The 24275-nt window shown below is 43.5% G+C and overlaps 1 protein-coding gene across 1 annotated transcript; it reads right to left on the bottom strand.

Annotated features, from left to right (window-relative positions):
* Positions 1-488: 488 nt before the first annotated feature.
* On the bottom strand, positions 489-3393 carry LOC132894989 (odorant receptor 131-2-like). Its single transcript, XM_060935139.1, has 2 exons — positions 3054-3393; positions 489-1114 (listed from the first exon to the last, which is right to left on the bottom strand). Exons 1-2 carry the CDS (start codon positions 3391-3393, stop codon positions 489-491), a joined length of 966 nt encoding a protein of 321 aa, XP_060791122.1.
* Between the last annotated feature and the right edge of the window lie 20882 nt (positions 3394-24275).

Here is a 24275-nt window from a genome sequence, read left to right as displayed (position 1 = left end):
ATTTATAGCATGGCTTAGATGAGTAGCCAGTTTCAACCCAAATACACTCAAAAAAATAACTTGCAAATAACTTGTTCAGTGAACATAATAAAATTATGGAAAGTATTTCCACCCAAGTAAAATGCATTAACTTAGCCAGAAACAATTTTGTTGAGTGACCTAAATGTCAACCATTACATGTTAGACTTAGGTTCATGTAACAGACACCCATGTTGGTTTTTTTGAGTGTATCTGAGTGGGCAGAAACCTTTTGTTTTATTCTCATACAGACACTTAGTGTTCAGCTTTATATTCATGGCACATAGCTGAATAGGATTACGTGTGTTTGACAAGGTTGAACCACAACACCGAGCAGAGTGTAATCTTTGAGTTACATGGTACCTATTCATATGTAGAACCACGACTACAACCTTTTTTACATAGGTCATCTTAGTAGTAAACATTACATTTAAATAGTATACTTAACCATCTGAAATCATGGCTTCTCTTCAGTGTACATTGACTGTCGACTTATGTTTACATGCAGCAAAGCAGAAGTAGTACATGAATAAGGGCCGTACAGCATCATCTCTCAGTCCATAGATGAGTGGACTTAGGCAGCGTGGCAAGATCAGCACAAACAAATAGTTTACATAACGTAAGTCCATAAAGAGGCTGCTACTTCCGGCCATTGCTGCAGCTTGCTCTATAATGCTGTAGAGAAAAGAAGTAAGGCACAGGCCCAGCTGAATGAGGTGCAGCAGCACGGTCTTGTGGGCTTTTGCAGCAGAGTCTTTATTGGAGGAAATGGACCTGGCTGTGATCAAAATACTGACATAAGTGAAAAGGATGATCATAGACACTGACACAAAGCAGAATATGTTGAAACCCCGATAAACATCGACCTGCCACTGCTTGATAAAGAGCCTTGCTCTTGTGCACAACATTTGTACAGTTAAATAGTTAGAATCCATCACTACTCCATAAAGCAAGTCAATTATGAATGTCATTGAACCAATAAACCAAATGACTCCAAAAGCAATATAAGTTCTTTTCGGAGTGGTTATTTCAGCATGTCTTAGAGGAAAGCGTATGGCCACATAACGTTCTAGTGACATCACAGCCAGATTTAAAGACCCACTGACAGTCATTTCGTATTAATTTTTAAACAAACAATATATGACTCCAAAGATAAATTCTGGTTTTAATTCTTGGTTTAACTGTCTGTTTTAAACATCAGAAGTAATTTTAAATTTCGTGCAGGGAGATTGACCTGGATATGAACTGGGCTCATTCAGAGATGCCGGAAGTGACGTCACATCAGTGTGTCGTTTTTGTTTACAAGTCACTATGTTGGTTCAGTTCTCACAAGTCTTGTGATATTGAGCTGTGGTTTTGTTGTGATTTCCTTGCGTGAAAAAGTTAAATGGCGTCTAACCGAAAAGGGATTATATGTGTGGCTTACAGGCCTCTGCATGCTCTTGCGACAAGGCTTTCGCAGATAGCTTTTCGCAGACAGTTGTAATTTATTGTTGAGCGGGGGAATAGGCGTGCGCGATGTTATTCACCCGCACAACGCAAGGGGGGGCGAAGTCGCTAGGAGTAGTTGGTGGGTGTGGTTAGTGGAGTGTTTATCCTCCGGTTACTTATAATGACTAGAACTTTTTTTTTTTTTATAATGACTAGAACTGGAGTTGTATAGATGTACTTACTTCCTCACTTCCTCAATCAACCGCTCTTCATGCTGCTCCATCTTCGCTCGTGTTTTTAAAAATGCCGGTCGTGAAAACAAAACAAACCGGGAAAGTAGGGAAGCGGAAGTGCGTGTACAGCGGGTAGAGTGGACCAATCAGAGCCCTCTTGTCTGCGGCGCTGTCTGCGAGGCTTCTGCGGTGGTCACAATTTTTGGGAGGTGCGCGCAGAGCGTCTGCGAAGGTGGGGGGGCTACGCAGACACTGTCTGCGACACCGTCTGCGAGGACTGGGTTGTCAGCATAAATTGGCCTTACGGGTGTTCTAACACCACGTCGGAAGGAGTGAAACTCCATTCCTTTCCTTGGAAAAAACACCCTGAAATAGCAAAAGAGTGGGAAAGAAACGTTTCCAAAACACGTGCGAACTGGAAGTCAACAAAATGGTCACGTCTCTGTTCAGCACATTTCAAAGAGCACTGTTTCACTTTGTCGTCCAGAACTCGAAGAACGTTTGATCCAACTTATCCACTGGTGTTGGAGGAGTCAGCTGCGCCGACGTTGTTTGACAGGCCCGGGCCGAATCAATCTGTCAAAAGAGAAACAGATGACAGCAGACCCCCAGAAGGGGCGGTCAAAAAGCGAAAGTCTGGTGGTGCCTTTGCCAAAAGAGAACGAGCCAGGGTACGTGGCTATGTGTTGTTATTCAATACATGTATGTTGTTTAAAATTTGTTGTAACGTCACAAATGCGTCTTATACCATTGCATATTACTTATCAATAGGCCAAAGCAGCTAATACCAGTAATGTACAACAACTGAAAGGCCAATACCTTGTTTCATATATTTAGTTAGGATAATATACATGATATATGTGTGGAGTGATAGATATAAGATGTCATCCGGCATGTTTTGAAAGTTTGTGAACCCTTTAGAGTTTTTGATATTTCTGCATAAATATGACCTAAACTTCTGGTAGCTACTGTATCTAACATGATCTAACAGGAGCTTAGACATGATGTTTTTTGGAGTGGGACCAATAGTGTGACGTGACCAACATTATGCTGTTTAAACAGAATCTTTAATAGACGTGAGGGCAGACAATCTCGATAGCTTCCCTGCTTCATGTTTTGTTTTCATGCAATCCAGAACGACATACACTGATGTGACGTCACTCGCCCTAGCGGCAAAAACGGGCAAATGGCTCATGGCGCTTGTAGAAGCCGGGGCAAAAAACACAAAATCGGCTCTGAAATTCTTGATTTTCTACAAAGACGACCCTTTATTCAAGTTGAGTTTTGGATATTTTATTTCACAATACAGCAATAAAACAATAAAGACACATATTACGTGGTGTAAAAAGTTGTGTCAGTGGGTCTTTAAAGGTGCATTATTGAAAGTTGTAGTTGAAACAAAAACCATAAAAGCACAAGCAGCCCTTACTAGCTTGAGGTAAGCCACACTTAAAATATACAGCGAAGAGGTAAAGATGAGCAGTAATGAGTCATTAAGAAGCATGTGGGTAAACAGAATGTAGCGTGGAGTCTCTTTAAAAACAGGCTTACTCCAAAGAGTGTAGACCATGATAGCATTCAAATAAATAAAGAACAGTGACATTATTATTGCAACACTAAATCTTGATATTAGTCGCTCAGTCATTGCAACCTGTAATATTTGCTGATGTACAAGCAAAACCTCAGCTGTGCTATCATTAGTGACTGCCATAGTTTTGTACAAACCATGGGCATACAATGATTTTTACAGACCCATTGCAATGATATTATTAACAGAACAGGATCAGACACTACAAATTACCATAACTTTCTCAAAGTACAAAAAGAATAGAGATTTTTCTAATAAATTACAAATCATGTACATGAATAAATGTATGTCTAGTACTGATGAACTGAGATGTAAGGGGTTCGTTAAGATATGAGCCCAGTCCTGAAGAGTAGGACAGTTATGAGCGTATTTTTATAAGGGACAGCATGATGACTCCAGAGTGAGATGATGACAACTCCAAGGGGAAACTGCAGTGATTATGCATCCCTGCTCAATGGCACAGATTCCACAAACGTTTATTCACATTTGAAAAACAGCTGTAACACAAAAATAAAAATAAAAATTGTAACACCTAACCAAAAGTGGAAGGCACAATATAACAATATTTAAAATAGACCTAATTGTAAAAATTAGACCTATGAACAAAATGAATCATTCATGTTCTATTGTTTATTCACAATCTCATACATGTGAACCAGAAAAAAACCCCTCCTTTTATTCACCAGTTATGGGATAACTCAGAGATCAAATCAAAACATTAACTCTACTACTTTCATTTTGTCCACTTGAATTCCTGAGGTATTCAATTACCAAATTAAAAGCTACATTCTTGTGGGGTTATGCAGCATAAATTTTGTAACATTGTGGAACCTAAAATTTACAGTGTCTTGCAAAATTATTCATCCCCCTTCATGTTTGTCCTGTTGACACTTTGATTGCACACAGGTGGCGCTTCAACTAATTATGTGACTTATGAAGTGAATTGGTAGGATCAGCTCTTATTTAGGGGTTTCATACAAAAGGGGCTGTGATGACCTGGCGACTTGTCCAGGGTGTACCCCGCCTTTCGCCCGTAGTCAGCTGGGATAGGCTCCAGCTTGCCCGCGACCCTGTAGAACAGGATAAAGTGGCTAGAGATAATGAGATGAGATGAGATATTATTGTTTCACAATAAAATAACAATTTCCACCTTTAAAGTGGTAGGCATGTTGTGTAAATCAAATGGTGCTAACCCTCCAAAAGTCCATTTTAATTCTTGTGATGCAACAAAACAGGACAAATCCAGATCATTATGTAATTGTTTAACCTCATTATTAGCCCGAAGTTGCCCCATCCCAATTTTTAAATTTTTTTTGGAATGTGGTGCAGGCCTGAAGTGCAGGAATACATATATCATCTCATTATCTCAAACCACTTTATCCTATTCTACAGGGTCGCAGGCAAGCTGGGGCCTATCCCAGCTGACTACAGACGAAAGGCAGGGTACACTCTGGACAAGTCACCAGGTCATCACAGGGCTGACACATAGACACAGACAACCATTCACACTCACACTCACACCTACGGTCAATTTAGAGTCACCAGTTAACCTAACCTGCATGTCTTTGGACTGTGGGGAAAACCGGAGCACCCGGAGGAAACCCACGCGGACACGGGGAGAACATGCAAACTCCGCACAGAAAGGCCCTCGCCGGCCACGGGGCTCAAACGCGGACTTTCTTGCTGTGAGGCGACAGCGCTAACCACTACACCACTGTGCTACCCATATATATACAAAATAAATGAAGTTGACCAGACAAAACATGAAATATCTGTTCATACTGTCTGCAATGAAATTTAAAAATCATTGCTTTCTTTTTTTATTTGCATTTTCCATACTGTCTCTACTTTTTCTGATTTGGGATTGTATTTTTAAACGTAAATTAGTTGTGCCAAAAATAGGCTCGATAATTTATAGATTATTGGTATTTATTAACAGATACTTTCATAATACAGAGTATTATGAAAATCAGAAATACTGACACTTTTGTACATCCAGTAGGAATTTTTAGTTTGGCGTGCCCTAAAAAAATCATTTACACACAACCTTACCAAATGATTGATATTATTTAATTCATTAAGATTTAGTTAATGTTTGATTTATTGTCAATTTTATACTTAATCCATAAGCCTGCAGTTTATCTTTTATGAATTAAGAGTTAGTCATATTATTACAACTTGGGATATGTCATAGTGTAACCACTAATTAAATATATAAAACCTAACATTTTAATTTCTATCCATTCATCCATTATATGTAACCGCTTATCATGTGCAGGGTCGTGGGCAAGCTGGAGCCTATCCCAGCTGATTATGGGCGAGAGGTAGGGTACACCCTGGACAAGTCGCCAGATCATTGCAGGGCTGACACATAGAGATAAACAGCCATTCACACTCATACCTACGGTCAATTTAGAGTCACCAATTAGCATAACCTGCATGTCTTTGGACTGTGGGGGAAACCGGAGCACCCATAGGTAACCCACAAAGATACGGGGAGAACATGCAAACTCCACACAAAAAGGCCCCTGTTAGTCACTGGGCTTGAACCCAGAACCTTCTTCCTGTGAGGCGACAGTGCTAACCACTACACCACCATGCCGCCCACATTCTAATTTATTGATTTCAAATATAAACAGAGTAACTATGTTCCATTTTTTTAAACAAGAAGTGCCACTGACATAATAAAAAAGAAAAAAAAAAACAGCTGGAGTGACTCCTGGAAATCATTAGCTTTTACACGTAACCATATTCTATGAACCCTTGAAAACTGCCAGGGGCAATGTTTCATATAGCTGGATACCTTCTTGTGTGCATGCGCACACATGTCGAGACCTTTAATAGAAAGTCATTATGGTGTGATACTGTGTCAGCACTGGAAACATCTACAAACCCCATTCCTGAACAGGTATCAAATTCAGATTGAGCGTATTTTTACAAAAACAAACGTTTTCCAGTTTGAACATGAAATATCTTTTCTTTGGATTGTATTCAATTAAATATAGGTGGGAAAGGGTTTGCAAATCATTGCATTTTCTTTTTATTTACATTTTTCAGTGTCCCAACTTTTTTGGAGCTAGGATTGTATTCCAACATTTACCTCACCGAGATAATCAAAATTAATGCATCAAATAAAGTACTGATGTCCACCTCTGGGCATCTCGCGAGTTACAAGGTTTAACCACTCCTTCTACATTTTTTTCGCCATTTTTTTCGCCATAGACCCCACCTTTCGCCCGTAGTCAGCTGGGATAGACTCCAGCTTGCCTGCGACCCTGTAGAACAGGATAAAGCAGCTAGAGATAATGAGATGAGATGAGACACACACACACACACACACACACACAAATCATCTGGTTGGGGAGAGAGCTCTCCCTCTGCTCTCGCTCTCTCTTTAAGTAGGGCGCGGTCACTGGGGAAGACACACAAACACATGTTAATAGACCTCAGGTGCAGTGATTCTGCCACTTACCTTCCCTGACTCCGCCCTCTGGTCACAGGCCTGCAGCCAACCCCCCCCCCCCCCCCCCCGAAGTGAGAGGAAGTCCGCCATGACCATCTACGCCCCCGACCTTGAAGTTAAAGGGTTGGAGTGCCAGATACCAACGGGTGATCTGCGCGTTGGCATCCTTCATGCGGTGGAGCCACTGGAGGGGCGTGTGGTCTGAACAGAGGGTGAAAGGGCATCCTAGCAGGTAGTAGCGGAGGGCGAGGACCGCCCACTTGATCGCAAGGCACTCTTTTTCGATGGTGCTGTAGCGCCCCTCACGTACCGACAGCTTCCTGCTGATGTACAGCACTGGACGGTCCTCCCCCTCCACCTCCTGGGACAAAACAGCCCCCAGCCCCCTGTCCAACGCATCTGTCTGTAACATAAAGGGGAGAGAAAAGTCAGGGGAATGTAACAGTGGCCCCCCCATACAGTGCAGCCTTCACCTCAGAGAAAGCCCGCTGGCATTGCTCTGTCCACTGGACCGGATCTGGTGCCCCCTTTTTAGTGAGATCAGTCAGCGGGCTGGTGACGTCTGAATAATTAGGTATAAACCTACGATAGTAGCCAGCCAGCCCCAGGAACTGTCTCACCCCCTTTTTGGTCTTGGGCCTCGGGCAGGCTGCAATTGCTGCTGTCTTGTTAATTTGGGGACGCACCTGCCCTTTGCCCAAGTGGAAGCCCAGATACCGTACTTCCACCCGCCCAATCGCACACTTCTCCGAGTTGGCTGTGAGACCCGCTCGCCTCAACGACCTAAGAATGGCCCTCAGGTGTTGCAGGTGCCGTGGCCAGTCATTACTATAGATAATGATATCATCGAGGTACGCGGCCGCATAGGTGGCGTGGGAGAGGAGGACCCTATCCATCAGCCGCTGGAACATAGCGGGTGCCCCAAACAGCCCAAAAGGAAGTGTGACAAACTGGTGTAAGCCAAACGGTGTGGAAAAGGCCGTTTTTTCTCGGGATAATGGAGTCAAGGAGATCTGCCAATAACCCTTTGTCAAATCCAGTGCCGAGTAAAAGCAAGCTGTGCCTATTCGATCGAGCAACTCCTCAATACGAGGCATTGGGTACGCGTTGAATTTAGACACCGCATTGACTTTTCTATAGTCTACACAGAACCAGACTGACCCGGCAGCCTTGGGTACCAAGACCACCGGGCTGCTCCAGTCAGTGTGGGACTCCTCGACAATGCCCATTTCGAGCATAGCCTCAAGTTCTTCCCGAACCACTTTTTTCTTGTGTTTGAGTAGCCTGTAAGGGCGGCTGCGCACTACCACCCCCGGGGGCATCTCAATGTAGTGCTCTATGAGGTCGGTGTGGCCGGGCAGGGGCGAGAACACGTCCGAAAACTCGGTCTGGAACTGGGCAAACTCCGCGAGTTGGGTCGGGGAGAGGTGGTCTCCACAGGGGACCGGAGAGGTACGTGATGCCAATGCTCCCTTTTGAACCTCCGGCCCCAGCTCCGCCTTCTCCGGAACCACAGACACCAATGCCACGGGGACCTCCTCGTTCCAGAGTTTGAGCAGATTGAGGTGGTAAATCTGTAGCGCCCCAGCCCTGTCCGTTTGCCTCACCTCGTAGTCGACGTCCCCGACTCACCGTGTGACCTCAAAGGGTCCTTGCCACTTGGCGATCAATTTGGAGCTCAATGTGGGCAACAGTACGAGTACTTTATCTCCCGGTGCGAACTCCCTAAGGCGCATACCCCTGTCGTACAGGCGGGTTTGCCGTTCTTGGGCCTGCCACAAATTCTCCTGGGTTAGGTGTGTGAGTGTGTGGAGTTTTGCGCGCAGATCAATAATGAATTGAATTTCATTTTTACTTGGTCAAGGTCCCTCCTCCCAATTTTCTCGCAGCACATCTAGAATGCCGTGCGGCTTATGCCCATATAACAATTCAAATGGGGAGAACCCTGTGGAGACTTGTGGGACCTCTCGCACTACAAATAACAAGGGTTCAAGCCATTTATCCCAATTCCATGCATCCTCGCTTACGAATTTTTTAATTATATTTTTGAGGGTGCAATTGAACCGTTCAACTAAACCGTCTGTTTGTGGGTGATAAACGCTGGTGCGGATCGGCTTCATTCCTAATAACCCATACAGTTCATTCAGTGTACGTGACATAAACGAGGTGCCTTGGTCAGTCAGAATCTCTTTCGGGATTCCAACTTGGGAGATGACATGGAAGAGCGCTTCCGCAATACTGCATGCTGAGATATTGCGAAGAGGCACTGCTTCCGGGTATCGCGTTGCATAGTCCACCAGAACTAAAATAAAGCGGTACCCTCATGTTGACCGATCTAATGGCCCGACAAGATCCATCCCAATTCTTTCGAACGGGGTCTCGATTAATGGGAGAGGACGCAAAGGTGCTTTTGGAATGGCCGCTGGATTTACTAACTGGCATTCGCGGCACGCCGTACACCACCTACGGACATTGCCGCGAATCCCTGGCCAATAGAACCGGGCCATTATTTGGGCTAGTGTCTTATCCTGCCCTAAGTGTCCAGCCATGGGATTAAAGTGAGCCGCCTGGAATACCAATTCCTGGCGGCTCTTTGGAATCAAAAGCTGCATGACTTGCTCTTTAGTCTGAATGTCCTGCATCACTCAGTATAATCTATCCTTCATAATAAAAAAATAGGGGAAGGACGGGGTGGCGTTTGGCTGGAGCGTTTGACCATCGATTACTCTCACTTGGTCAAACGCATGCCGCAGAGTCTCGTCTCGCAACTGTTCTAACAGGAAATCCACGAGGGATTCCCCGAGAGAGGGAGGAGGAACCTGCTGCTCCTCACTCTAACGCAGAGATCATGTAGACAGCTCTGTGACAGCTGCTCCCGCCAATGCAACACCGGGACCTCCCCCTGCTGAACTACGGCAGGACCCACTCTTCACTAAATGGCTCATTAACTCCCCGAATCCCGGCCAATCAGTCCCCAAAATTATTGAGTGGGTGAGGCAAGGATTAACCACCGCCTTTACTCTAAATTTTTACCCTCGGAAAAGAATGTGGACCGACACTAAAGGGTAGCTGTGAACATCCCCATGCACACACAACACCTTCACACCCTGTGCTCCCCCCAATGCCTCGTCTTGCACCAGGCTTTGGTGAATTGAGGTCTGATTACAGCCAGAGTCCGCCAACGCCTGATATGTATCCCCTTGGATACTCACCGGTATGCGATACGCTCCGGCCCGATCGAGGGCGGCTCCTGGCGCATTGGGGATCTGAACCACCGTGCCCATTTCCATTGCCGAGCACTGCTGTTGAAGGTGGCCCGGCTCCCCAGAGCGCCAGCAAACTGGCCTGGGCTTCCTCTCTGCACCGGCGCTCTGGGGCTCACTCACCTGAGGAGGGGAAGAGACAAACACAGAAGGGAAAAACAGGAGGGCACCACGGGTGCGACGGGCCGGCTGGGGTGGGGCCGGCCCCCATCTCCGCGGTGGGGGAACGGGGCGAGGACAAGACACAGGAGGAGAGGGAGAGAGAGAGAGAGAGGAGGGGGAAGAAGAGGATGTCCGCTGTCCTGCCATCGGAACAGCCGCCAAATGGTCCCCCGCCAGCTCGATGGCCTGATCCAGCGACGCCGGGCGGTGGCACTGGACCCACTCCGCGGTCCCCTCTGGTAGGCGGGCGATGAACTGCTCCAGTACCACCTGATCGATGATTCCCTCGGTGTCACGTTTGTCGGCCCTCAACCACCGCCAGCAGGTGTCCCCGGAGCTGCTGGCCAAACGTGAACAGCCGGCCAACTTCCTCTAGGCACAGAGCGTGGAAGCACTGTCGCTGTTGTTCAGGGGTGCGCCCCACCCGCTGGAGGACGGCCCGGTGAAGGTCCACGTAGACCAGCCGGTGGTCGGCGGGGAGCTGTAGCGCGGCCAGCTGTGCCTTGCCTGTTAGCAGGGGGAGGAGGCGTGCCGTGCGCTGTTCCACCAGCCAGCCCGAGGCCTCTGCTGCCTGCTCGAAGAGCATGAGGAAGGCCTTGGGGTCATCATACGGACCCATCTTAGTTAGGGTGAGGGGAGAAGGGCCCGCGGCGGTGGAGGTGGTGGACCCCCCCCGATGCGAGGAGGTGCCGGAACGCCTGTCGAGCTTCCTGCTGCGCCAACACCAGGGCCTTGAATCGGTGCTCTTGCTCCTTCCGGAGGGCGACTAATGCCTGGTGCTGGCTCTGCTGGGCTGTGGCGAGGGCGTGGACCAGGTCTGCGAAGGTGGAGGACTCCATGGGGCTGTTCTTCCTGTGCTCTGATTCCCGGGTTTCAGCACCTCTGTGGCAGTTTGTATGAGTGGGTGGAGCACAGAAGGACAGCAGGCCAGAATTAAGTTTAAAAAAAACCTCTTTTATTGTGCACTTTTCAGTCGCACTCTAATTCTCCCGGCCACACACACACACACACACACACACACACAAGTCGTCTGGTTGGGGAGAGAGCTCTCCCTCTGCTCTCCCTCTCTCTTTAAGTAGGGCGCGGTCACTGGGGAAGACACATAAACACACGTTAATAGACCTCAGGTGCAGTGATTCTGCCACTTACCTTCCCTGACTCCGCCCTCCGGTCACAGACCGACGCTTGACCATGCCCCTGCTGCCACAGTTGTTATATGTAGATTTGTAGTCCTGGGATGTTTAATGTAGCACCTTCAGAGGCGATTCTAGAGTCTGTTGTGGCCCCAAGCAAAAATTTCCAGGGGGCCTTTCTGACCAATGTTCATCACCAATATCTCATTATCTCTAGCCGCTTTATCCTTCTACAGGGTCGCAGGCAAGCTGGAGCCTATCCCAGCCGACTACGGGCGAAAGGCGGGGTACACCCTGGACAAGTCGCCAGGTCATCACAGGGCTGACACATAGACACAGACAACCATTCACACTCACACCTACGGTCAATTTAGAGTCACCAGTTAACCTAACCTGCATGTCTTTGGACTGTGGGGGAAACCGGAGCACCCAGAGGAAACCCACGCAGACACAGGGAGAACATGCAAACTCCACACAGAAAGGCCCTCGCCGGCCCCGGGGCTCGAACCCAGGACCTTCTTGCTGTGAGGCGACAGCGCTAACCACTACACCACCGTGCCGCCCTCATCACCAATATGTTATAAATAATCTGATGTGGGTGCAATTGGTCTTAAGTGATCAGTCTCATTAATAATACCATTAATTTTGGTGTTTAATAATAAATTACCAAACAGCTAAATTATGGTATATTCCAAATTATGATCACTCCCAATGCAGCAATAATGTATCACTTACCGTACTACATAAACGCTACAACCAATAGCACACTGAAGGCAATTTGGAGGTCTTTTATATTGGGTGACTTCAAAGATATATATTAGCAAAAACAGACAATCACAGTTTAACAGGATAATTGAATTTATTATAACAATGATAAAAATGAGTAATAGCAGTTGAATACATTATATACAATATGGTCATCAGTGATATATATCTAAGTATAAATGATAAGGTAGTACTGTGTGTGTCTGTGTGTCTGGAGAGAGAGGGAAAGAGGGAGGGGTGCGAGGCAGAGATTTTCTCCTTACTACTACGAGAGCCACTGAGCTCTTAGGGTGTGTCCCATGCGCGACTGCGCAGTATGAGAAGGAGGAGACAAAGAGATTTTGAATGTGAGCAGTAACTAACTCAGATTTGGAATGTTATCTCAAATGGGGGAGGGTAGGATCGCCTCGTGTTCTGAGGACAAAGGGGATCAACTCGTGACAAAGGGATTAGCTCTGATTACTAATTCCACTAGCTTATAACATTACTAAATCCACTGAAATCTTGATGAGGTCAAAATATGTGTAATAATGAAATTAAAGGATGTTAGAAAGGATAGAGAAAGCATGCAACAGCCTATCTATTAACAAAACAACTGAGAGATCATAGAACAATGATCAATTCAACACTCTGAGTGTCTACAGTGTGCACAATTAAACAGTTTCTGAGTTTAAATTCACACTACTTCATAAAGGTAATTCCTAAGACTAGTCTTTTTGCCCAAATGCCAGTCTTACTTCCAGTATCTTGCTTCTATGCGAGATTACGAATGAATGAATTTTTTTTTATTTCGAACATGGATTAAAAAAAAAATTATGTAACTATTTGTACATACAAAAGAAAGAAAACAAGAAAGTGACAAAAAAAGAATAAATAAAATAAACAGCTAAGACATTACAATACACCGCACATTGTTCGAAAAAGGAGTGGGAAGAAGTACAATACTTTTTTAATTTCCCACCCCTTTTTAACTACCCCGGAAGCCAAACTACATTAACACACCTATAAAAATATATACCATATATACACTTCATGAATATCTATATAAATATATAATTATAAAAATAAATATATACTACATACCATATATATACACACTTCATAAATATCTATATAAATATTTAATTACAAAAATAAATATATACTACATTCCATATATACACTTCATAAATAATATATATATATATATATATATATATATATATATATATATATACAATATACCATATATACACACTTCATAAATATCTATATAAATAATTACAAAAATAAATATCTACTACATACCTATCCCTGTAAATATGAAGATATAAACTATCCCCATAAATAAACACCACATACAACGTTAGTTCTGTTAGGGTTTTGCTGGGATTCGAACCTGGTTCACTGGTGTGATAATCCAGCAAACCCCCACTAGGTCACCAGGGGGATGACTCAAGTGCAGAGGCGTGAGGCATAAGTAGAGTATCAAAAAACAGTTTATTTACAATATACACAATCCGATGGAAAAAACAAAGAAAATCCAAAAGCTCAGAAGATGACCAAAAATAAAAATATCCAAAGGTTCAAAGTCCCAAAAAACAAAAGGAAAGGCAAACATGCAGAACGCTCAGAAGCAATGCCGGGGTGGCCCTATATTTAGCCGGGACCATCCCCGGCCCAAACCATCAATGGTGGCCTGCTTGGAGCATGGGGAAAATAATTTTCACTAATGCCGCTTTTCCACTACCAACGCGGCTGAGCCGTGCCATGCTGAGTTGGGCTGAGTCGAGCTGAGTGGGGCTGTTGGAGTTGCATTTTGACTACAACCGCGCTGAACCGTGCTGGCTGGAAGTGGGTGGACACATTGGGTGGAGTTAGCGAAAGTGGGTGGACGTCAGGTGATGTCGTTAGGTGGCGCAAACAGTGACATCAGTGATCTTTTAAGCGGTAGTCTCACGACCCGGAGAGTAAACAATAAACATGGAGGACATGGAGTCGTTAGTGTTGCTGGTCTTGGTGCTGTGGCTTGTTGTCACCTACAACGCCAACAGATACTGGCAAGAGCGTATAGATGAGGCGAGGCGCATAAGGCTTCATAATTCTCGTAATTCGTAATTCTCCTTCTTCCGGGTTTAAGGTGTTTACAGATCCCAGCGTGCTCGCGGGGCATGTGAGGACACTCCTCCTCACCAATCAGTGCACAGGGGAGTGTCTCCTCATGCCCCTAGCCTCACTCAGCTCGGTTTGGCTCGCTTCAGCCCCACTCCAAAACCGTGCGAGTTTTGGGGGCTGAGCAGGGCTGAAGCGAGCTGAGTCGTGCTGTTTTTAGATAGTCAAAACGTGAGCCGTGTCGGGCTGAAGTGAGCTGAAGCGAGCTGAAAAAGGGTAGTGGAAAAGGGCCATAATTTTGGTCACTGATCTTATTCTTGCATTAATCATCAATTCAACTGCACTCTGCATTTTCACATGGCAGCCCAGACGTCGACAGCATCGCAGCAGATTAAATAGGCGCTACCAAATAAGGAAATTCTCCCCTCCCCTCTATTGCAGTTGGTTTGGTCCAAGACTCCTCCTCTGTATTGCGGGGAACTTAAACAACATTGGCGCGAAACAGCGCGCATCAGTGATGGAGGGCAGAAAGAGGCCAGGTGGAACCGAAAGGGCGAAGCTTAACAAAAGAAAGGAGGTGGCAGCAAAATGTGCCAAATTGACAGATATGTTCTCAAGACCAGCTGGTAGGTTACGAAAGATATGGAGTATGATAACCCTGTTTGTCGATTTTATCAGTCTATGCTAGGCCTATAATGTGTCGATAGTTTGCGATGTCAATTCAGCTTTTTGATGTCATGGGAAATCTCGCAATTTACACGGTATAGATGTGGTGTATGTCTTAATTCTAAGAAGAACCGGACATTGCTTTACATCCCAGTTATTAACAATTTTAGATGAACAGGTCCCAAATGTGCTGTTGCGCGGACTCATCCAGCCTATTTCATCTCGCTGTCACACTGTGCATTTCCACAGGCGTGCGCACATTGTGGTTATGAACACATAGGCCTAGAAGTCATATTTGATGTTAAATAATTGTTGTTAAATATATAACTTAGAAGAGGTGTATGCGTATGCCAATATTCTAAGCAGAATCGAACACTTGCTTTAGCCTACATTTCATTTAACCATTTTTGAGTTGCCTAATGCGCCCTCACGCTTTATTTGCCGGTTGCTGAGTACCCAGCATTGTTGATTTGCCATTATTTTTGAGGCGTATGCGGCATGTAATGCACAAGCATTGGTTCAAATGCACGCGAGATGGGTGCTTTCGTTATTTTAAGACTATGTGACTAAAAATGTGTTGTGTAATTCGTCTTAAATAACGCGAAACAATCAGCCATACTCGCTGCTTTGCTATTTGGAGTGGCAGTCAGCTGGATTTTGCCCCCGACGTAAAAGTTCATTCCCACACCCGGGCCGAAGATGCCGATTTCTGAAGATGCATGTCCTTTGGATGTGTTTTCAAATATTTTCACTAAGGAACTTTGGGACATGTTGGTGACACAGATAAATGTATATGCGGATTAGACACGCGGCCACACGCCATCCAATTTTAAGTGGAGCCCCGTCTCATACTAGATGAAATCGTTCGTCGGTCTCTGCATTACGTTTGTGGTCATTAAACTACTGCGTAATGGAAGTTTTATTAACCCTAAAGTAATGCAGAGAACAACGAACAACATACATTGTCACTACCTGAATTTAAACCAAATAAAAAGCATTGTGAAAGAACAGTTATTTGTTTTATCTTTTTTAATGTACTCAAATTCCTCCTCCATTTCAAAGTGGCCTGAATGTGAATTAAACTCCCGGACTGAAAACAGGGCCCACTCCGGCCCTGCTGACTTGTATCAGTGGTGGCACCTTTGTTACTTCCCTGGCTGCTTGAAGAGGGTAGATAGAGTTGCTGCTTAAGCCACTACAGCTGTAGGTGCTTAAATGGCTCTGCCTCATCCCACACTGCTTTTTGTGGTCCAAATCACTGGTGCTGAAATGACTTTGTACCTTCAGCACCATCAGAGCAGTAGTGTGAGGAGTAATGCACTGCTTAGGCTGGTGTTTTCCTGAGCCACTGTCATAGTCCCAGCCCTTAGCTCCAAGCCTACCCTCCATGTAGGCTCAGCCCAGAGGCCATAGCATCTTGAAAGGCCATTGCATTCCCACGCTGGGTCCCAGCTTTGGTTTGGATCTGGAAAGATAAGTCTTGGAGGGTCAAAAACCAGTGAGTAACACAAGCATTGGTATCTTTAGCTCTTGCCATCCACTTGCCATAACCCGCTTGATGGCCAAGGTTTCTCTCTCCATAGCAGTATGCGTTTTATCGGCAGGGAACAGCTTGTGGCTTATAAACAACATGGGATGCTCTTCATCCTTAAGGCCTAGGAAAACACAGTACCCAGGCCCATCTCCGATGCATCCCTCTGGACAAGGAGCAGCCTGTCGAAGTCCAGGTTGTGGTGGATGGGGGCAGTGGTGAAGGCCTGCTTCAGGGTCTGGAAGGCCTGTTCTGCCTTGTTGGTCCATTGCACCTTCTCTGGTTGGCCTTTCCGAGTCAGATTTGAAAGGGGAGAAGCTACAGAGAAGACATTAGGCAAGAATCTGCAGTAGTACCCAGCCAGACCCAAGAAGGCACATACCTGTCACTTGGTGGTGGGACGGGGCACACCCAGACAGCCTCAATGTTCTTCTCATGTGGCTTGAGTAGACCCCTGCCAATGTAATACCCCAGGGACTGTGCTTCTGTCAGCCCCAGGTGACACTTGCAGGAGTTAGCAGTGAGGCAAGATGTGAGAAGTGTTGAAAAATATTTGTCTGTAATAACATTAGGGAAGCTAAAACATAGGTTTCTATGTAAATTGAGATGCTACAAGGGTGAATGTGTTCTGGGTTATCATACAGAACCATATGACTAAGAACAATGGCTGAACACCCTCAGCTCAACACATCTTAAAAAAGAGAGAAAAATAGTGAATCTATACAGTATGTGCGTGTAGCTTTGCCAATTTCTGTAAAGCATAAGATAAGGTAAGATAAAGTAAGGAAGTAAAGGATTATTACTACATTAGCAGTACTTTTACAGAAGTCAGTAGGTTTTATTTACTCTTTCCAAAACTGGGTGTAAGGTATGTACAGATTTTTCAAAGAAAGTTGACTATCTTGGCAGTTTGCCATTTTATTTGTGAAGTCTTTTGACTGTGCATTTGTGAGCTGTTTACTTGTTTGCTTTGTATTTTCTCTTTCTTTTGTGAATTGGATTGTTTGGTTATCTGCGATTTTCATGCCAAAATCATGCCAAAATTTTCATGCCAAAATGGATTTGCCCTTAAATTTTTCTGCAGTTGCATCCTACGAATCTCATTGTTACTAATATTTTGTTATTTGAATCAATATGTCTATATGCTAAAGTGATTGCACTTTTCCCAAAGAAACATAACAGCTTAAAAGTTTTATATTCTACACCTCTACAGCTTAAGTGCACAAAGGAGGATTATCAGTGAACATATTACCGATGCAGTCAGAGCCACATTTGATGCCAAATGACTAGATTTCATTTCTTAATGCAGAGCTAATCAATTAAGTGTATTTAGTCATTCATTTGTTCATTCATTCTGCAGATTAGCCTACTCCATCCATCCATCCATTATTGATACAGCATATCCATGCGAATTGTGGGGGAAGCTGGAACCAATCCCACCTGCCTTTAGGTGAGAAAATTAGCCTACTCCTCTTTTTTAAAAAGTCTGTTCTTGTCAAATAATCTTGTTTTAGCATATAAGCTTGAGTTGCAAGACATTTATTCTAAATTATCACAATTTTGACAAATACTCATGAGAGAAAAATTAAAGAAAAGACCCCCAGATAAATAATATTTACTAGCATTTGTTTTTTAAGCTTGCTTTAGCATTTGTTCTTGTACTGAATATACATCCATCCATTATCCATAACCACTTATTCTGTGCAGGTTCGCAGGCAAGCTGGAGTCTATCCCAGCTGACTATGGGTGAGAGGCAGGGTACACCCCGGACAAATCACCAGATCATCGCAGGGCTGACACATAGACAAACAACCCTTCACACTCACACCTATGTTCAGTTTGGAGCTACCAATTAGCCAAACCTGCATGTCTTTGGACTGTGGGGGAATCCGGAGCACCCAGAGGAAACCCACCCAGACACAGGGAGAAAATGCAAACTCCACACAGAAAGGCCCCCGTCGGCCACTAGGTTTGAACCCAGAACCTTCTTGCTGTATGGTGACAGTGCTAGCCACTACACCACTGTGACACCCCTGAATATACATTTTATATTTAATTTCTTGAATTAAATTAACTGATCGTTTTAACTGACTGACCACTAAATGATCAGTTCAGCATAAAAGATTGTCAGTCTTATTTTTAAAGTTCTATGAATAGCATGGCTTAGTTGAGCAGCCAGTTTAAGGGCAGATATCTGTCAACAGATAAGCTGTTCCAATTCCAAAAGTTCACATTTAGCTACATACAGTTTGAACACCAAGCAGTGTTTTTGAATCGTAGGTTTTATCAAAGATGTCTCAGTACTCAAATATCCCTGAATGCATTTCACACAAAGTATACCAGCGACAACAATGACCACAGCCTGATCCATTTTTCATGCCTTCTTTCTTCACATTTTCTTCAGGTTTCTTCCAACGTTAACGACAAACCCCCACAATCATTTCCCACCATTGGCCCTTTTATAGGCACACATGTGATAGATAATTGTTTGTCTTGCAACTTGTTTTGGCTAGCTTGCTTGCTACTTGTTTTGTCTAGTTTCAGTTAAATACTTGAAACTTATTTTCGCTCACACATCTAGTCTCTGTTCTCCATCACCTGTTGAAGCTATATATATCCTATCACATGCAGACAACTCGGCTTCACGAAATCCCATCTTCCAATCATTTAGCTACATCACACTGTTGAATGTAGATATACTCGTATACTCATGTTTGTCTTTCAATAAACTGAGAATTATTTCTGTACAGCTGTGTCTGAGTCAGTGACTGTCATTCCTGGATCTGTTAGGCAGAATCTCCTAGGGGGGAGAGGGCTGGATCACTCATACTTTGTCAATTCAACTTTCTTTAGTACAGACAAATCTAAACCCATCAACATGAATATATAATTTCTTACTAATATTTCAATTAATATTTTTAATGAAAAAATAACAGGTTATTTGGTACATGTTATTTTATGGTAAATATCAATTACAGTAAGGAAAAAAGTGAAAATGCATGGTACAGTCTCGAGTCGAGCTGAGCTGTAATGTCAGCAAGAACGCTGCTGTTTCAATGCAGATTGGGTATTCTGCAATCTCTCATCCTTGGGAGTCTGTACTTCCAAGCTGAACTTGCCAAGTTTGAACTCCCAAGAATGGCAGTCTGTACTTTGTGCTGAGAAATGCTGCCAGACTGCATTATCAAGCAAAAATATGGGGTCGTTGTCATATTTTTTTTGTTTCAAAATTCACCACACATTCTCTATTGGGGACAGAGGGGACAGGCACCCGCTTCTTCTACAGCCATTCCTTTTAGAATGTGTGCAGAATGTGGCTTTGTATTGTCTTGTTGAAATATCTTGGAAAACATGTTGTCTTGAAGGCAGCATATGTTGCATGTAGGGGTTAGGTGGTATTTGGGACGTAAGTCCTGTTCCTTTCCCCCACCACATTTCGTTTGTTCATAATTAGTTATCTTTTTTTCTTTGTGTGTGTGTGTGTGTGTGTTTGTGAGAATGTGGCAAACTCAAACTAAACTAATTAATGCTGCCATCATGGAATACATTCTTGCTGATGGTAACAGTCTGGATGGTCCTTTTCGTCTTTGGTACAGAGCACATGGCATCCATTTCTTTCAGAAAAGACTTACTGATTAGTCTGACCACAGTACTGTATATGTTTCTATTGCATGATGGTCCATCCCAGATGCCTCTGAGCCCAGATAAGTCAAGGACACTTCTGGATACAGTTAACATGAGGCTTCCTTTTTGCACAGTAAAGCTTTAATAGGCATTTTTTGATGTAATGCCATATTGTAGTGCTTGACAAAGGTTTGCCAAAGTAATCCCGAGCCCATGTGGTTATATCGGCTATAGATGAATGACTTTTCTTGATGCAGTTCCATCTGAGGAATCAGAGATCGCGGGTGTTCAACTTAACTTGTGCTCTTACCCTTTATGCACCAAAATTCCTCCAGATTCCTTGATTTGTTTAACGATATTATGTGTGGCAGGATGGACTGGGTGAAAATATATTTTGTTTACCTTATGTCCATGGGTCTCTTTCTCTCGTTATTCTGATCATGCTGATTATGATTGGGCTTCCCCCCCCCAACTTTTCCGCTTTGGTTTTGGTTGGCTCTCTGTATTGCTCTGTGACAGCCAATCGCCTGATTCCTGGTTTCTGGTTGGCTCTGTGCTTTCTCTTGGCAGCCAATCGCGTTACCGGCGGGATATTATAGTTTGTATACAGTCCTAATTCAGGGCGCGCTTCTGATTTTTTTTTTTTTATATACACTGCGGCTACTACGTCTCCCGTCAGATTACGCCGGTTAATGCACCATCGTTTGGCTCATCTGCTATATTGTCGTGGGCTCCTTGTATCCGCGAATTGTTGCTCAGGTATGTTTTCAACTGAGTCGCATTATGGGGTTATCAGGCCAGCTGTTCAGGCCAGCTGTTTCATCATTACTGGATTTGCATGCTGTATCTTGCTATGAGCTTCATGCATTAATCAGTGTCACTCAGGTAAGTTGTTTTAATTAGAGTTGCACAGTGAAGTTATTGGGCTGGCTGTTTACTGAGCGTACTTCTGTGTATCATTTCTTAGATACCATCTCACAAGGAAGTGACTTTGCCGGCTAGAACAACTGCTGCTTTGCTTTGCCTCGACTGTTTACGATTGCATTGATGCGTCTGCATCTCTGTTCTCCAGTACCGTGGATCATTGGCTACTGCAGCTCGAATTCTTTGCTCTCAGACTTTGTGATTGAGCGTGTGTGTGTAAAGTGACTGTGGAGTATAGCTCTTGGCTGAGTGCCAGGACCAAGGGCTTCTTGCTCATTTATTTTTATTTATTTATTTTTTTTATTTGGTCGTGTCATTTTGTTATTTTGGGTTGCATCATAGAGAGGAGGCTTATTGCTGTGGAGTCTCGTGTTGCTGTTTATTTTATTTTTTTGTTGTATTTGGTGTTTTGGGTCTTTTGGACCCGTGTGTGTGTGTTTGTATGTAGGTTTGTGTGTGTATGGGTGAGTGTATGAGGATATGTGAGGTCCATAATTTTATTATTATTATTATTATTATTATTATTTTTTGTATACACAGAAGCAGAGCGCCGGTGGTGGGGACAGCATCCTTCGGGTGGTGGGTCCTCTTCTGTGTGTAGTGACTGTTCTCACTGTGTGACTGACCAATTGTCGTGTTGTGCGAGGTGAGTGTGGTTCCGTACACGTGTACCTGGGGTGGATTCTTGGCATCCATATTGAGGGGTGGCTGGACGCCCACTGGTGTGCTTCAGTTGCTCCTGTGTGTGCGTGTCTGTTTTTTTTGTTGTCTGAATGAGTTTGTGTAAGTGCTTGCACCTGCTCTTCTACCTCTGCTCTGGGCCCTGTACTACGAACGGAGGTTAACCTACCCAGAAGTAACCCAGGGTTCCCCCGCTAAACCGGGGTTGACAAAACCTGGTTATCTTGTTTGGGGTTAAACGGTACTACGACGCCAGTTATGAAGTTGATTTGTTGAACCTGGTTTAACCTAATCAGGGTTAATGCGCGTTCACGTTAAAGGGGAGGTTATCAGCGCAAATCACCACTGTTCACAATGGCACGGTCGCCGTACTTCACGGAGGAAGAATGCGCGGTTATAATGCAAAGCTACGAGGAGTTCAAAACAACATTAAGAGCAAAATCTAACACAGCGGCTGCCAGTAAGGAGCGGCAAGCATATTGGCAACGAATTGCCGATCGGGTAAATGCGCAAGTACATTCTCTCTTCTACATGTTCCAGAACAGGATGAGAGAAAGCTTCATGATCAATCACAAGTCACAGAAAATGGTCCTTTGACGTGGCCCCAGTCATATATAGCTTGTTTAATGTCCGAAAAATCCTGAATAAAATTTGGTATACTTAAGCTGATATGTGCACAGAGTCACATGAATTAGGATGACTGACTGTTCAGTCCCTTTGACTAAGTTGGTGTATGTCCTGTGAACATTTCAGAGGCAACAGCAGTGCCAAACGCACCTGACAACAGGTGAAAATGAAATATAAAAACATCATTCATAATGGTGTGTGTGCGCGTGCAAGCAAGCATTCATTTGCCTTTTATTTATTCAAGTTTTATCTGTTTGCCTAATAGTTCAAATTGTTTTGTGTATATAGTTTATTAATGTAGTTGTGTGATATTAATGATAATATTGTGGGAAAACTACTTTGCACGGACGTTCATTTAATTTATTCTATCGTCATTTTGTTTGTTCTATTTTTGTGTATTTTATTTATTTATCTGTTTGTCTAGTTGTATCTATTTTTCTAATTTTTTGCATTAATAGTTTGTTTTTTCCTATTAAAATCTTGTTCTTGTTATAACTTTATCTATTTATCTGACTGTTTAGTTGTATCTATTTTTATTACAATTTCAATTTTTAATATAGAAAGTTTTTTTTCTATTAATGTTCGTGTGATAACTAGTTCTTGTTATATTTATTGTAGTTGTATCTATTTTGTATCTCAGACTTAAATATTTTTGTAAAACAAGTGTTTTTCTATAAAATATTCTTGCGTTCTTGATAACTGTTTTTGAGGTTTTTTTTTTAACAGAAAAGCCGTTCTGCATGGACATTCATTGAACCCCTCATTATTTTTTAATGGTTATTTATGAGCGTTTAGGGGTTACAATAATGTAAGTCTAGGTTGCTTTATATAAAAGGTATGTCCAGAAATATTGATGTCACTGTCTAAGCAGAGGGATCTGGCTTCTTTAGACGCTGTCTTCTTGAAACTGAATAAATATTTAAAAAGAGCCAAATGAGCCAGAACGGCTCTTTTCAAAGAACGGATCACAAAGATGCGGATCCCATCAAAGAGCCATAAATCCCATCTCTAATCTGCGCTCCGATATCGCACGGGTCATCCAGGTACGCTGGCATTGTCTCTAGAGGAAATGTCGGTGGAGAGGTGGTGTTTAAAAAGGGTGTGGTTAATCGGAAACCTCGGGTTAACCAAGAACATAACCTGAGACGAGCAGGTTTGAGATGCAGCGTAAGTTGCCATGGCAGCATACCTCGGTTTGAACATAGCCAACTTTCGTAGTATGGGTTAATCGGGAAGTTACGCTGCACGTGATCAAGTTACTCGAAGTTACCCTGGTAAGCCAGAAAACCCGCTTCGTAGTACAGGGCCCTGGTGTGAATTAATAAGTCCTTTACTGTTTGTTTTCCCCACCCTAAATGTGGGTATGCATGAATTGTGACTTGCTGTGTGACCATGGCTAATTGAGAAGCTTTGCAGTGATTTTTTTTTTTATTGTGTTTTATAAATCAGTCTGACGTCAGCTTTTATGTTTATTGTTGTGCTATTGTATTAAAATTTCTTTGTGTAGGGAAACAAGTCTCTGTCATCCCAGTACTCGAGCCTGTGTCCTGGTGTGAGTGTGATGGTAATTTGAGTTCCCCTGGTGTCCACCTAGGGGTGGCGTAGTCAGACACTCTAGTAGCATTTGCCACATATGCACAATATGGGGTGAAATATCCAAATTCCTTCCTATCTTTCTTTGAAGATCAATGTTTTAAACTATATCAATAATCATCTACAATCACCTATAGACATAATCTATTTAAATCCAGATCATTATGTAATTGTTTAATGTCATTATTTGTCCGAAGTTGCCCCATGTTTTTTTTTTTTTCTTTTGGAATGTGGTGCAGGCCTGTGTGTATATACACGTACAAACTACTATGTGTGTGTGTGTATATATGTATGAATGAAGTTGACCAGACAAAACATGAAATATCTGTTCATACTGTCTGCAATGAAATTTTAATCACTGCTTTCTTTTTTATTTGCATTTTCCATATGGTCTCTACTTTTTCTGATTTGGGATTGTATTTTTAAATGTAAATTAGTTGTGCCAAAAAAGGCTTGATAATTTATAGGTTACTGGCATTTAT

This window comes from Neoarius graeffei, chromosome 12 (genome assembly GCF_027579695.1).
Source record: "Neoarius graeffei isolate fNeoGra1 chromosome 12, fNeoGra1.pri, whole genome shotgun sequence".
NCBI classification, from domain to species: Eukaryota; Metazoa; Chordata; class Actinopteri; order Siluriformes; family Ariidae; genus Neoarius; species Neoarius graeffei.
This window is presented reverse-complemented; position numbering and strand designations above follow the sequence as displayed.

What these genes read in the sequence shown, in the direction of transcription:
- LOC132894989 (XM_060935139.1), bottom strand. Translation starts at nt 3,393, where the DNA reads ATGGCAGTCACTAATGATAGCACAGCTGAGGTTTTGCTTGTACATCAG. An exon ending in TACAACTTTCAATAATGCAC is followed by an intron (nt 1,115 to 3,053) that starts CTTTAAAGACCC and finishes CTGTCAGTGGGT; the next exon opens with CTTTAAATCTGGCTGTGATG.